Below are 16611 nucleotides of genomic sequence, written 5' to 3'. Positions count from 1 at the left end.
TGGTGGCTCACAACCATCTGTAATGGGATCTGATGCCCTCTTCTGGTGTGTCTGAAGACAGCTACAGTGTACTTACATATAATAAATGAATAAATCTTTAAAAAAAAAAAAAAAAAGGTGAGTCGGCAAGACGGCTCAGTGAGTACAGGGCTTGCCACTAAGCCTGTGACGTGAGTGATCCTCAGGACCCATAAGATGGACCCAAACAGCTCCTCCTGCAGGTTGTCCTCTGGCCTACACACAAACACACACACACACACACACACACACACACACACACACACACACACACACAACCTTACATACCATCTCAAGAGAAAAAAGAATGCAACAGCAAGACGAGGGTCGGAGGCCGGTGTGCTCACATTTAACCAGAACCCAAGCACAAGTGGCATCACGCTGCACTTACCACTCACAAGGCTGGGTCACACAAAGTCACTTACGTAACAGTTTAATATCATCATTATGGCTATACATTCTGGGGCAGGCAAAGGAAGAAGACACTCACCTCCATAAATCTGATCCACACAGTGGAGTGGAATGTCATTTACTCCTATGATCTTATTCTTAAAATGAGTTTCCTAAAAAGGGAAAAAAAAAAAATCAAAAGGAAACAAGGGTGACTCTTTTCAATCACGGTTCTCCCCTGGACACTGAGCAACTGAGGCAGCCATCCACATCTCCCAAAGGCAGGGATGCTGCAGTACCAGTTGCTTCAACCCAGGAAGAACATGCCAGTTCTGGGCTGCACCCAGGAGACCCACTGTGCCCCCAAATCAAGTGAGGACACAACAGTATTTCCACACACAAATGCACACAGGTGTGCACAGCTTTGGGAATGCTATGGGAAGCGCTAGGAGGGCCATGCACTTGGGCAAAACTGCCTTTGCTCAGGACTAGGAGCTAAGCTCTGCAACAGACGGCAGTGCAGGGGGCCAGCCTCAGCAGCAGCAATACTGCTCCATACAAAGCAAAGGGGTCCAGGGCAGCTGACACACGGGGTCAGTCTGGCAGGGCCCTGGTAGGGTTTCCACTGGGAGGCAGAGCTGCTCCTGACCTACGGCTCACTCCTAAGTAGACACAAGTCTCACAATGACCCTGCAACTAGGTTCAGCTCAAACAGAAACAACCCAATCTCAAAGGCTGAGCTCTTGATCAGTTTCACTACAATCTTCAGTTCCTGAATCTGTGAAAGCACTCAGCAGAGAGGAAACATGAAGGACTGTGTGTGAGGTTATTCCAATTAAGTAACTCATGATGTGATGGGTGCAGAAGAAATCAGGAAAAAGTTGATGGTGTCAGCTTATAAGAACAAAAGCAAGGGTGTCATGAAGTACAGATGGCAATTTTTGGTGGTCCTCCAGGTGGATGGAGCCCCTGAAGGGCAAGAGCAGACCACTAATAGGAGACATTTGTCTTTGTTGGAGGAGGGAGAAGCTGCAGGGAAAGCAATGGAGTCGTCTGCTCTTTCCCTACCTCTGAGCAGGTGCAGCTCATACATACCGCCCCATTATCCACAGCCGAGCCTTCATCCCCCAGGAAGGAGATTCTGAAGTCGGTGCAGACGAGCCTCCCACAGATACCAAGCTGACAAGAGTCCTCCTGCACATACTTCAGGACCGTGCTGGCTTCACAGAGCAGTTGTTCACCTGGTGAAAGCAAAGTAAGCTCTCAGAAATGCACAGAATGTGAGCACTAAGCATTTTCCTTCTGTTGTTTACATAGGGACAACACAGAATAACCTCAGCCTTGACAGCAGCTCTCTCCAGAGACACAGGAGCTGCAAACTGAGGAGGGAGCAGGGAGAGTCAGCGAATGTCTCAGGAACATCAAACTGGAACTCCTCTGACCTGTCATCCTGATGACGAGCGTTCCCACCCAGCTGACACTGATCTCAAGCGTCTTCTCTCCCTGTCTGCAGCCTGGGTCTCACTCTATTACACAGATGGCTGGAGTTCACTATGTAGCCTGAGCGCTCTTCTGGCTCAGTAGTCCTCCCAAGCGCTGTGATTAGATTCACACCCCTGCCCCCAGCTTGCAGCTACCTTCTCTTCATTACCCAGCAGGTGTCTCACAGCAATGACACTCTGAGCGAAGCAAAGGTCAGCAGGTTGGCCAGCTCAGCCTGGATTCCAACTCTGCCCCTTTCCCTGTGTAAGCCTTAACACCCGTGTCTTATCCAGGCTCCATGTTGGAGGAGGAGAGGGAAAAGGCAGCCATTGGGGTGGGGTGGGGATTGTCTCAAAGCACTCCCTCGCCATGGGCCACCTCCCGTGTTCCATCTGCAGGCACCCAGCCCACATGAACACAGACTCCACAGCCAAAGCACACTAGGGCTGAGAGCTAGGGAAGCAGAGAAATTCTCCACGGTTTGGGGAAGGACAGGAAAGAAGGATATCCAGGAAATGGAAAGCAAACTTTACAACAAAAACAAAGAAATTTTCTTATCACCCAGGAAACAACCATCTTCCCCACAGGGTCTCCCTCTGGTCTTCTTCACCTTTGAATTCACTTGTTGGCTAAAAATTCATTTACTCTAGCTTCCAAAATGAAGGTGAAGACTAAGCCTTCAGGCACTCAGACTGTCTCTCCTCTTTCCATTCAAGCAGGAAGTACAGGAGCTGAAGCACTACGGAAACACCTCAAGATGGCTGTCATTCGGTCAGCCTCCAGAGAGACCACACTTTGGACGAAAACAATCAAGTTGGGGCCTGTTTGGGGTTTAAAACAGTCCCAGAAAAAGTACCTTAGCTACGGTCAAGGTGAAAAATCAGTGGATAAGGTTTCTTGTACTTCAACTCTCCAAGACCAGCAGTGCCTCATCCTATAGTCATGCACTGGGACAGGAAACCAGTGGGCAGCGGCTACCACAGCACATCTGCTGAGAACTTCTGCAACATGGCAGGCAGTGCTGTCTGACCACCTTGTCCAGCCCAACACCGACAGCAGATGGGGTCTGGAAAGGCTCTTTCTTAAGGCTAAGGGACGGGGAAGTTACCCGTCAACTCAGAGTTGTACTTACAAAAGGCTGCCAGGTGCTGTAAGGTGGGAAATATACTTAACCTCAAGTTAAACATAGAGGCTAATTTCAGAATCTATAACTCCAAGGAGGGGAAAAAACCAATCATAGGTGGATGAATAAAAGGTCAGGCCATCATTAAAGAAAAAGGTCTTTGAAATTTTAAACCATTATTTACATGTCTAAAATAAAAGTCAGGCATCCTTGTTACAGAAAAATATATATTACAAGAAACACAAAAACACGGGCTGGAGAGATGGCTCAGCAATTAAGAGCACTGACTGCTCTTCCAGAGGTCCTGAGTTCAAATCCCAGCAACCACATGGTGGCTCACAACCATCTGTAATGGGATCTGATGCCCTCTTCTGGCTCGTCTGAAGACGGCTACAGTGTTCTCATCTATAAAAAATAAATAAATCTTAAAAACAAACAAACAAACACAAAAACAGCACACACCCCCAGTATTCTGGAGACAGAAGCAGAAGGGCCATGAATCCCAAGTCAGCCTCCGCTATTTGAAACCTAGTTTCAAAATAAACAAAACACTTAGAAAAAGAAATGATTTTGGGGGAGGGGGGTGGAGAGATGGCTCAGAGGTTAAGAGCACTGATAGCTCTTCCAGAGGTTGTGAGTTCAAATCCCAGCAACCACATGGTGGCTCACAACCATCTGTAATATACATTAGATAAATAAAAATTTAAAAAAAAAAGAAATGATTTTTGGACTGGGGAAAAAAATGAGAGAAAGGAGTATACCAGGGGCAAGACTTTCCACATAAGAGGGAGATAAACCACCAAGAGGTCTCTGTTCTTGAACTCAGAAGTGATTAAAATTTAATATGAGCATTAGCCACTCTCCTCTGTCTCAAAAACAGTCAACCAACCCAGGCTCCTTCATAATGAATGACTTCAGAGCAAAGCCCCAGTGCCCCAGCATCTCTGGTACCTGTGCTGAAATCCACCAGCAGATACACAGGTGAGTCCCTCACCCCACACCCACCCCTACCCCAGTGCTGGGAGGCCCAGCCAGCTGTGGCATCTATCTGAGAGCAACTATGGACAGAGGCAGCAAGAAAGCATGCCGACTGTGGGGTTCTTCCAGGGAATCAGATGGTCTAGACTGGAGAACAGAAAAGATAGATGACATCAAGCAGGACACCCTCAAAAAGGCCTCATTGCATTGTGAAAGGAGTGAGAATTTCCCATTATCTCCATCAGGTTGGAGAAAAGGGAAACAAGGAAAATTCTTTCCAAATGTTGTAACGCCCAGAGCCAGGGGGGTAGTCACAAAAGACCTTGATATCTTTGTTATGATACATCATTACTGTTATGTGCTAGGATGAAAACAAAGGAGTTTATATATAGCAACACCAGGGATGATGTAATCTATCTTTGGCCTCAAACTATATATGAGATATGATAACATGACCGTTACCTGGCAACAAGTGAAGAGTGACTTCCTCCTTCTCTGTTACTTCCTTCTCATTTGTGTGAATTTCCTAAAAATAAATAAGTAAACAAATAAGCAAGAGCAAGAGATTTTCTTTGTTTAAGGGCTTAAAATAACAATGAAGGCATGCTTTCAGAACACACATTAAACTTTCACCTCTGCTTGGGAACTTTTAGTTAACAAGCTACTGATACTACACTTACTTACTGTGTGTGCATACACACGCAAGCACATGCATGTGCCACAGTGTGAGTGTATGTTTGGTCAGAGGACACTTAGTGGAGCTGGATTTCTCTTTCCACTATGTCAAGTCCCAATGATCAATCAGGTCTTTTGGCCTGGTAGCAAGTACATTTATCCACTGAACTTAACCACCTTTAACAAGCTACTTTTAAAGTACATGTTTAAGGGGCTGGATCTGTGATCTAACATGCATAAAGCCCTAGATTCGATCCCCAGAATCAAAAAAACAAACCAAACAAACAAAAACGGGATGTGGAGAGATGGCTCCTTCAGTAAAGTGCTTGCTGCCCAGACATGAGGACCTCAATTCCATCCCCAGCAACCATGTACAAGCAGGGAACCGCGGCCTGCACCTGCAGTTCCAGTGCTGAGAAAGCAGAGACAGGAGGGTCTCTCGGGCTTACTGGCTAGCCAGTCTAAGCAGACACAGAAGCCCGGCTCAATGAGGAGGCCTCAAAAAAAATCCCATGAAGGACAACTAGAGAAGGCACCCAGTCAGTGTCAGCTGGTGGTCTCCACAGGCACACACATGCACATGTGCCTGCATATATGTGTACATACACAAACAGGATATGGTAGAGCATGCCTGCAATCCTTGCACTCAGGAGGCAGGCAGGCGCAAGAGGATCAAGTTGTTCAAGGTCATTCTCGTCTATATAGCAAACATGAGGCCAGCTTAGTCTATATGAGACTGTCGTAAAAATAAAAACAGGGGCTGGAGAGATGGCTCAGTGGTTAAGAGCACTGACAGCTCTTTCAGATGTCCTGAGTTCAAATCCTAGAAACCACATGGTGGCTCACAACCATCTCTAATGAGATCTGATGCCCTCTTTGGGGGTGGATGAAGACAGCAACAGTGTACTTACATATAAATAAATAAAATAAATACATAAATAAAAAATAAAAATAAAAAAAAAAACTGCGGGGCTGAACGGTTCAGTGGATAAAAGCACTTGCTACAATCCTGATGATTCCCAAGTTCGATTCCCAAGACCATGCAGTAGAAGAAAACTGCCCCAACCAAGTTGACCTCTGACTTTATTAGTGCAATCACACAAAAATGAACACAACGCTAAACAAACAAACATGATTTTAAAATATAAAAACAAAATATGTTTTAACAACAAGTTGTGGTACCCTGGTCTGAAATCCAGCACTTGGAAGGTTAAGGCAGGGGAACCGCAGTTCAAGTTCATCCTTGACTAAAGAGTGAGTCAGTTTTGAGACCTTGTCCCAAAATACAAAATAGATGATGCCTCAGAAACATCAGATTGACTCCTGGCCTCTACAGACAGAATGCTTAATAAAAACTCCACGCTATTCTTAACTCTGTCATTTCCAAACTAAGTCTTGTCTGTGTGCGTGTGTCCACACACAGAAACATACATTTTTAATTTTTCTTAAAGTAGAATAGACAATAACTTAAGGTAGACGAAATGTGTATGTCACAGGAAGAAGGTCATTTATAGAAAACGGGTCATTTAGGGGTTGGGGATTTAGCTCAGTGGTAGAGCGCTTGCCTAGGAAGCTCAAGGCCCTGGGTTCAGTCCCCAGCTCTGAAAAAAAGAACCAAAAAAAAAAAAAAAAAAAAAAAAAAAAAGAAAAGAAAACGGGTCATTTAAACGAATCCTGGACAAGTGCTGGCCCCAGGGAATCAAAGGGAAAGCAGATATACATAGTCCAGCAGGGAACCAGAGTACAGAGAACCAAACACCTTCGCAATGCACTGTGAAGGACACTCTCCCGGGCTGTGGGAGTATGAAAGGAACCGAACTATAGGAGACAACAGAGGGCATAGAGAAGAGACTGGCAAACACCCTTCTAAGGGTGGCAAATAAAGCAAATAAGCAGACAGGAAGTGGGGAGAAGGTGAAAACAACTGACAACCCATCCTGTGAGAGGTGAAAACATGGCTGCCAAGGGCATGGCTTAAAGTACCGTGCACCTCCTTAAGGGTTCTAGGCTTTCTCCCATGGGAAACAAGAGACAAGGGAAACAAGACTAAACTGTAAATTTACTACCTCAAATAAACATCATTCAGGAAAAAGCACAGGGCTGAATCAGAATCATGAGTGGGCTGTAGCTGACAGGGGCAAGTGCCCCACTCAGAGATGGGTCCTAAGGGATGGAGTGAACAGCTGTACTGCCTGCTTTGTGACCAAGAGAACCTACTCAAGGGTGAAGTCAGAGACCAGTCTGATAGGGCATAGAGAGGAGCATGGTGCTTTGGCTGAAAGAAAAAGCTGGGGTAGAGCTCAGTGGGAGGCCCCATAGGGACTTGAGACAAGTCCTAATTGCTCAAGCCCCAGCAATTAAAACAAAGAAACAAACAGGAAGAGGAATAAAGAAACTGTGAAGGAAGACCCCTGGAGGAAGACCCACTGTCTCCACTCTGAAACACTGGGCACAACCAACCAAGTGTTCAAAGAATGCTATCCATCATCTAGAACACTCTCTGGAGTGATAAAGAAGCTGTGCTTGGTGTCTTTAACTTCTTCCCTGGAATGATTTTAAATATATTTGATATTGGCACCAAGCTGATAACTGAAAAATCAATCTCGTTTCAGAATCTTGGGAAGACCCAAAAGCAACAAAGTCACCCAGAAACCACCTATTTCAGGAAGCATTTGATTTCAATGTCAGAAGAGTATGGCAGAAAAGCAACAGATTCCTAACCTCCTCAACTTCCTACCAAAACTGCCACTATTCACCACACTTCCTCAGCGCTGGAGCCAGGAAAGGAAAGGTCAGAACACCGTGAGATGCTGTTGCTGTTGAAAACAATCGTATCACCAAGACTCTAAATCAGCTACTCCAACACTCTGTTCACCCCACATTTAGATCACACAGAGACCACACCTAACTGGAATGCTGTCAAAAGCCATTAAGACATGAGCAGTAATAATAGATGTGTAGAACTTTGCACACAGTGACCAAAGTCCTCCCGAATCAGTCCAATAGACTTACCTTCATGCTTTAACTAACAATAATTGGCAGCATCTAAAAAGCTTTTTGTTCATACCAGATACTTACTCCCTATTAGTAAGTAACCCATTCTCCTCATTCTCCTCACAGCCCCAGGACTGTCTCTATTTCACAGACGAGGAAACTGAGAGAGTGAGAGTTTTAAAGAGGACCACCAATATAAGTTTTAAGGACAAATGGGCATCGACCTGGGCTCAATGAGAGCCTACCTCAAAGAAATACATTTTTACACGTGCATCTTCCTCCAAGTAGGCCATTTTATGCCAAGGCATAAGCTGTTGTCTCCATAAACCCCTTGGATAAATGACCACAAGCTATGCAAATGGGACTTTTACTGATACATATAGAAATACAATCTCTTCCTTAGTACATGTCGTCACCACTCAGTAGACACTATGGACTCAAGAGTTGTTCAATCTGCAAATGCCAAAGTCTCCTTAGGTCCTCTTTCAAAGTGAGCACAGGGCCAGCCTCACTGAGACAGGGGAATGATGAAGAATGTTTCTTGAGCCACAAGTATCTGGCTTGTTTAAAGGGTTTTGTATTTATTAGCTCACTTAATCCTCACAGAAAGCTTTTGAAGTAATCATCAGACACTAGAGTATCTCCTAGACAGACGAAGGCATCAACTGGTGTATGGAGCAGCAGAATTCATGCTCAGGCATCTAACCTCACCTCCTCAGTGCTCTGTAGAATGCCATGTCTCTTGTATCAAACAGAGAAATGTCAGAAAAAGGAAGACAGGTGATTAGTGAAGCAGTTCTTAGTGTCACCCGAAATCAGATCAAGTACAACAGAGAGTGCCCACAGAAGCTGGGTGTGGGGTACAAGCCTGTAATCTCAGCACTTGGAAGGTTCAGAGGCTCAAGGCCTTGGTTACTTTCAGTTAGTTCAAGGACAGCTACATGAGACCCTGTCACCAAAAAAGAGGGTTGGGGGCAAGGAGAAATCCTCAAAGATAAAAAAAAAAACAAAGACCTGCTATACTAGTCAAATGCTTGAGAACTTCAATGGAGGACTTATTTTACATTAGCTCATGGATTAGTGCCAATCCATCAGGGTGGAAAGGCATGGCAGAGCAAGTGTTTGCACCATGATGGACAAGCAACAGAGAGAACAGTGTACTACAAGGAATCAGAGCAAAGCCCACCCTCAACGACACATCCCCTGTGACCTACTTCCTAACTAGTCCCGACTTCCTGTCTTCTATCACCTCCCAAATGCCATCATATAATAAGTCTATCTAGGGATTAATCCATTCACTGGGTCAGAGCCCCATGATCTAACAGACTCTAGAAAGTTTTCATCACCACACCCAAAGTTTACTTTACCAATCTCCTAGGTATTTCTCTTAATCCACTTAAACTGAGCCAAATTAACTATCACACCTACTCTTCACAAGTAATGCTGCTGTGTATGTACTGTCTGGGCAAGACAATGCTTCCATTTGCACACAGCCTAATGGTCATCCTAAGAGTTACGCCTCCTCCAACCACAGACACTCTAACGCCAATTCTATCAGTATCACCTGTGAAGGATATCCACAGACTGCTCCTGGCTCCTGTTTGCCAGCACCATCCTACTGGAGGCAGCCTCACCTCTTACCCACACCACGGCAGCCCCTTTTCAACTAGGCTGCTTGTATTTGCTTTCTTTCTAATCCATTCTCCACCCTCAAGTGGAGACCTTTTCAGAGCACAGCCTGCTCTGGCTCAGGCATGGGAGAAAGACTGTGAAGCCCTGTTCAAGCTGGTCCACACCTACGTGACTAGTCTGCCTCCGACCATGTACTCATCACTATACTGGACAACACTCTGTCTTCTCTTAGCCCATGCATCTCTCTCACACCCTCTCATCCGGAGTTGTCTCCACAGGCATTTCCTTCCTCGCTTGGAATGGCTTCCTGTTTCTCTTTGTCACTGAGAAATTTTTTGGGTAGCTCAGTACAAAATCATTTCCTCAGGGAAACCTTCCCTGTTGCCAGGTCCCTCTAGCCTCCCGTTGTCTCTCTCATGTAATTATCCATCGCCCTCAAGTCAATAAGCTCTCTGGGGCAAGTTTTTGTCCCCAAAATCTAATAGTGGTCTGATACACAGTAAATACTCAAAGATTTTGTTGAATGAATTAATAATTGAAAGTAGAGTTCAAACTTCTTATATTTTAATTTCCAGCCAAGGTAAACTAATTCCAGCACTTAGGAGGGGGAGGCAGGAGGATTACTTGTTCAAGGGCAGTCTGGTTACCAAGTGAGACCCTGTCTCAAAAATCTGAAATAAGGGCGCTGGAGATATGGCCCTCGATACACTTGAAAGGACCCAAGTTCAGTCCAGCATGGCAGCACACTATCTAACTCAAGTTCCAGGAGATCTAACTTCTTTTTCCAGCTCTGTGGGCACTGAGTACACATATACACAGGCAGTTAAAACACTCATACACATAAAATGAAAATAAATATATGTATTTTAAAGCACATACATATTTTAATTAAAAAGCCAAGCATGGTGTGACTCACTGAAATCCAAGCCTTCTGAAGCTCTGGGCAGGAGGAACAAAAAGAATTTGAAGCCAGTCTTGACTACACAGAGAACTACTGTAGGCCACAATGGGTTACAAGTATGACTCTGTCTCAAATAACATTTAGAATTGAAAAATAACTTTATTAGTTTCCTAATAAGCAGATTCTGAAATCAACAAAAGATAAAAAAGCTTAATGGGAGATTAAGAAAGAAGAGATGGCTCAGCAGTTCCGAGCACTGGCTGCTCTTCCAGAGGTTCTGAGTTCAGTTCCCAGCAACCACATGTAATGGGTCCCAATGCCAATGTCTAAAGAGAGCAGCAGTGTACTTATATACATAAAATAAGTAACTCTAAGGAAAACCCAACAGCTAGATGTGGCCATTTGTATGGCTGGCACCACCAAACGTTCTAACCACGGCACAGCATGCCAAGGAAAGAACACTCCCTTAAACACTGCCACCCTAGATTGTCACTCACGAAGCAGGTTCACAAGAACTTCAGCATGCAGCCTCTGAGGACAGACCTGGCATCATTCCAGGGTCTCACAAACAGTTTACACAGCAGCCCATGAACGGTCTCTTTAGTACTCTTGTTCTTTGGGTAGTGGACTTTTACTCCATCTTGGTTTCCAAGGCAGGCCAGGGCTCTTCTGCCTCTATACTTTCTATCACACTGTTCTTCAACTCTGACACCCACAGTCAGCAATGTAAGCCTATAGTTATAAATTGTGACATGAAATTCCTCATGGAAAATAAGCAATTCCTCACTGACCTCATTAACTATCATGTTCAATGTGCAGGAAATAAAATGTGTGACTGTTAATAATCAAGCAGAAGAAATGGCTCTACAGGTTACAAAGAGAGACAAAATGTCAGCACACGTGTAAGTTATAAATGACCCAAGTGCTCTGTCCCACGCCTGTCGCTCTCCATTCAAAAAGGGACAAAGCTTGCTATTATGGAATAAAAGATTAGCAAACCAGTGCTGTCACTGGGGTCACAGTGTGTCTGTCTCTCTTTTAAAGCGGGGCTAAGTTTCAGTGGCATGGACTCAATTAGGATGGGGGAAAGACCCAAATGAAGAGTGGCCCATCCCGTCAGAGGGGCAGGGTCAGAGCCGGGCCTCGTTTGCTTCCAACCTCAGTGTTGATCTCCGTGTATGGGCATTCTTTCTGTTGTTTTCATTTTAAAGCAGGGAAGGGCATGGAACATGAGCCTGCCGCTTTCTGAAACTCCTCTCCCACAGATCTGAAGGAGCTGGCTGCATCTGCTCCTGCTCCCACTGCGAAAATCAACAGTTCTGAGCTGCCACTATCCAGCATTCAAGACCACCACACATGCTCAGCCAGGAGCACAGCCTTTCTCATAATGTCTCTGCCAGACAAGATGAGAGCCCAAGAACTGTCTGACGCACAAAGGAGACATGCCTACAGAAATTCCCAGCACCACCAGAGTTGTCAGTCTATCTTCTCAGATCTGTTTCCGAGGAGTGGCAAAATCACAGGGCTCCAGTAAGGAGTCAGCGCCCCATGATGTACATCTGATAATTGAGAGCTATAAAATGGCCAACTTATTTCAACAAAAACTAAGTATCCTAAATTCCAAATGCAAGGGAGATGGCTCAGTGATAAAAGCACTTGCCAGGCAAGGGTGAGGATCAGAGTTTGAGTCCCAGAATGCATCTAAAATTCCAGGTGGGTGTGGTGGCCCAATTTTAATTCCTGCTGTGAAAGGTGGAAACGAGTTCCCTAGAGCAACTAGCTAGCAAGACTGGCTGAACTGGTGTGCCCTCCTATCTTAATGAATGAGATGATGAGATGGGAGAGCAACTGAAGACAACTGTCATTAACCGCAGGCCTACACATACACAGACACACACACTCACTCATAAGCACACACATGTGACTACCTATATGCAAACATTTTACAGACCTGTCCTACTTAGTGCTACTACTGCTTTAATAAAACACCACGACCAAAAACTACTTGTGGAGGAAAGGGTTTGTTTGGCTTAGTTTCAGCATCACAGTCCATCACTGGAGGAAGTCAGGACAGGAACTCAAGCAGAGCAGGAACCTGGCGGCAGGAGCTGATGCAGGGGTCATTGAGGGGTGCTGCTTACTGGCTTGCTCTCATGCCTTGCTCAGCCTGCTTTCTTATAAAACCCAGGACCTCCAGCCCAGGGATGACACCACCCACAGTAGACTGGGTCTTCCCACATCGATCACTAATGAAAATGCCCTACAGGCTTGTCTACAGATCTTATGGAGGCATTTTCTCAGTTGAGAATCCATATCTTTCAAATTACTCTATCCTGTATCAAGTTGACATAAAACTAGCCATCACAGCACACCAAAAAAAAATTAAAAAAAAAATAAGAAAAAGATGAATTGATTTTATTATGATATTCTGACAAAAATGGTTGGCTCCTTGGATAATCAAGGCAGTAATTACTAAAAGCCACAAAAAAATTGCACCTGCACATTTCATTTAATTTTCAAGACTAAATTACCTTTACTACTCTTGTTCACAGGAAGACACGAGACTGCCAGAATGCAGTGGGCCATTAGCTTCAGCTATACAACTGAAGCTGTGCTTTACCTTTAATCCAACCTACCTCTGCCTTCCAACCTCCTCTCCAGGATACTGCCGGGGCCACTGCCTGTCAGCACTGAGCAGCCATCCCTCCTGACCTGCTACAGTGCAGGCACAGTAATCAGAGACAACACAGCACACATCTCCACCTCTTTAGAGTACATTGCCGCCACAGCATAAAAGATGACCTGAGGAATAGCAGGTACAAGGCAACATAGCAAAAGCACCCAACACATCCAGCATTTTACAGAGCCCGACTGGCCTCCATTGGAAGGTGTAGCTGAGGATGACCTTGAAGTTTGATTCTCCTGCCCTTGCCTCCCGAGACCTCAGGTGTGTCCCCTACCACAACACCTGGCTTTAGAAAGGGATGAAAGAGACTGCCACCCTCAGAAAAATGTCATTATACTGAAATGTGAAAACAGCAGAGGTTGGTTATATGTAGAATGGCCAATACTCTTATTCGAGTCCCTTAATGCCTCTTCACAAGTCCTATATTCTCTGGACTCCCACTCACACAAACAGTTTGGATGATCTTACACAAACAGTTCTTCATGCAAGATCCTTTGTCATAGCTCCAGATCTAGACACCCCAGTAGCCCATGGATACTCATACTGGAATCTCCATCAGTCCTTCAAACTCACATTTCAAAGCCAACATATTGCCTCATACATCCTGTCTCTTATGAAGCTGGCATGTGTGGGATCTGGCTAACTTGGCAAGCCACTCCAGGAACCAGAGAGCCATGCTCTGACTACTGCTGTACCTCAGGTCCCATACTCTGCTTTCATGACATGTCCAGATCTACTCTCCCCTATTACTCTCTTATTTAGGCCATCATCCTCTGTCACCTGGCATGCTCCTATGACCATCCCAGTCTTATTGCCTTTATGCAACCCCCAAGTCCTGTGCTTACTGAGACCACACAAAACATACAGGTCGCCAGTCCTGTCCCATCCAACACTCTATCCAATCCACTGTCCACACAGTCCAGCTCCTTTATGAAGCTTTCTCTGATTCCAGCCTTCCTCACAAGCCTAAGAGGCCCTTTTCTGGATGCCCAAGCCACTCTCTGTATATGCTTCTATAACTTTACTATTACTCCCCATACGTTACTGTGGTTACCTCCTATCTCATCTGTCTCACCAACAAATGATGCCAACTGAGGCCTTAGATGGTATTTTCTGGGTTTTTAGCTTCGACTCCTACCCTTGACAGATAGTCAGTTGTCAATGAAAGTCTACTGAAAGGCCATATATGTCAAAATATCCAATAACAAGTAATTCCCTTTCTGGGTAATATTCTTCAGTGCCAGGCATAGTTATTGAAAGAATACAACAACAGCTCTATTAAAAACTCCCAAGTGCTATAGTTAGATTCTAGTCCATCCACCAAAGGCCCTTACATTAAAGGTCTCAATGCTGGTCTGGTGCTATTGGAAGGTGATGGAAACTTGAGGAAGTGTGGCATAGTGGAAGTCTTTAAGGGTTCGCTCACTGAAGATGATGGGCCCCTGGTCCCTTTTGCAATGAGGTCAGCAGTTTTGTCCCACCACACACACACTCCTGCATGATGTGTTACCTCATCACAGGAAAAAAACAAGGCCAACCAACCATGAACTAGACCCTCCAAACACATGAGGCAAAATGAATCTTAACTGTTTTACTGTTCAGATAATGATTTCAGGTATTTAGTACAATAATAGAAAGCTTACAGGCTGTGCACTAAAAATGGCCAGTGCCAAATATTACCAAATTGTTATCTGACTTTCTGAAATATGTTCAAGCTTCACTGATAGAATAGGATCATTCAAGTTCAGATTTTAAACAGTTTTCTCACCAATGGTACAGACTCTGTCCTGGATGACACACATGTAAGTCCATTCTAGGGAGCCAGATTCTTGGGACTTGTAGAAGCCCGGCTCCCTCAGAAACAGCCTTGCTGGCAGATTCATTCCCTGAGCCTCCTGACTCAAAGGCAGGACAGGATAATGGCTTTGCTGATGAGCACAGCTCTACCCCACTGTGGAGACTGCTTTGGGCCATTACAGGCACCAACTACTCTGGTCAGAAGCCAACAGAGGAGCATCTGAAGGCAGGCAGGTAGACAACGACAGGCAGTAAGAAACTGACACTGTCTGGTTCAAGGTAACAAACCATACCATACAGATATAACTACATACTTTGAGGACTCTCCTGTTCACTCATACAAATCAGTCTCAGCTAGAAGATGAGGCAGCTAATTGGAGACTAGCATTTCCACACTTAGCATCAGTTGTCTAAAACATCTGAACATAATTTGTTGCTGTTTACAATGTCCACTCATAGATGTCTTGCCTGTGTCATTTATTTTCACATAGTTCCAGCCTTTTGACATTGCATAGATGTTGTCATCTATAAATATGTTGGACAGCATTTACAGTTATAATGGGACAGTCTTTGTGCTTTAGGTTGCCCACACCTGTGAGTGGGAGGAATTTTCATCCCCACTTTATAGATAAGGCCAATAGAACTTCAAAAGGCTAAAGTCCCCAAGGTTCCCACAACCAAATAGATGGGGAGCCTAGGGTTTAATATCAGAAGCCCTGACACCAGCTCTAGCATTCTTGACCCTTAATGTTTTTGCTTAAAATTGTTTTCTTTTGTCTGAGACAGGGCTCACATAGCCCACACTGGTCTTGAACTCACTATGTAGATAAGGATGCTTCTTCCTTGAAAATGCTTGAGTTATACTACCCCACCCCACTAAGTCCAGGGCTTTATGCTAGGCAACATTCCACCAACTGATTACAGCTGATTGGTTTGGTTTGGTTTGGTTTGGTTTGGTTTGGTTTGGTTTGAAGACATAACTGCTCCTGGGAGTGCACCCCAGACCCTTGCTCTTCCAGCAGTTCATCACTTACTTAAAGTGAAAGCGTTGCTCATTCACAGTTCTTCGCAAGGGTCACCAGACCAGGCACGTGCTGGCCTCTAAGCAAACATTCTCTAAAGTAAGAAACTCAAGTAACTAGGAAAAAGCCATGAATACCAATGTAAACCTCAGAGCATACATGTAACTTCATCAGTTAGCTGGCTCCTCGTATATTCTGTGAGTCAACACGAAGGGTCTACATGCTTGATGCCTGAGGCAGGCGTGAGCTTTATCTAGAATCCTCCATCTCCCTTCTGAGGAGGCATCCAGAAGCCCCTCGGATGACGCTTCCCTGCAGCTGCCTTCTAAGAAGAGGCCCTATCCCATTGAGTCAGTGACACTAGCCGAGCCCTGCCGTGTGTGTGTGTGTGTGTGTGTGTGTGTGTGTGTGTGTGTGTGTGTGTGTGTGTTTGTGTGTGCGCGCGCGGGGCTTCAGCCTCTCGGTTGGAAATCAGCCACACAGTATACGAGGGCAGAGGGCAGCAAGCTGCATGAGCAGGAGCCGAGCTGCCGAGCACAAGTGAGAAGAAGAAGGAAGCTCTGCCAGGAGGGACGGCCAGAGAAGACCAGGAGCCTTATAAACTGTACCTCACCTCTTTCTCTTCCCTCTCTGAGTTTCTCATTTAGTTGTATTTTAATGTCCCCCAAATTCTGAGGTTTAAAAAAAAGTCTCCCTTTCCAATCTGTGACCTTCCCTGTCCCTGGGATGTATCTGAATCTTGTGCTGTTGTTGTTGTTTTATTTTGCATATCTGACTCTCAAAAGGATCCTGTGGTGGTGCACACGTGGAGTTCAAGGATGACCTGGTCTGCAGAGCTAGTTCCAGGAGAGCCAGGGCCGCACAGAGAAATCCTGTCTCAAAAAAGAAAAAAGGAAAGAAAAGAAAAGAAAAA

General features: G+C 45.0%; 1 protein-coding gene across 9 annotated transcripts in view; it reads right to left on the bottom strand.

The window, feature by feature from the left end:
* Mtmr12 (myotubularin related protein 12) overlaps positions 1-16611 on the bottom strand; it is a 72034-nt gene that overhangs the window by 42697 nt on the left and 12726 nt on the right. For 6 of the 9 annotated variants that reach the window (XR_015662802.1, XM_087621769.1, XM_087621766.1 and 3 more), the window contains 3 exon segments: positions 4454-4517; positions 1504-1649; positions 509-581 (listed from right to left, as the gene is read on the bottom strand). Coding sequence is in view for 2 of the 9 variants with exons in the window: in NM_001415035.1 (NP_001401964.1) it covers positions 509-581; positions 1504-1649; positions 4454-4517 (283 nt within the window). In the remaining 7 variants the exon portion in view is untranslated. 9 annotated transcript variants of the gene reach the window in all.

This window comes from Rattus norvegicus, chromosome 2, assembly GCF_021556685.1.
Source record: "Rattus norvegicus strain SHRSP/BbbUtx chromosome 2, alternate assembly SHRSP_T2T, whole genome shotgun sequence".
Classification (NCBI taxonomy): Eukaryota; Metazoa; Chordata; class Mammalia; order Rodentia; family Muridae; genus Rattus; species Rattus norvegicus.
This window is presented reverse-complemented; position numbering and strand designations above follow the sequence as displayed.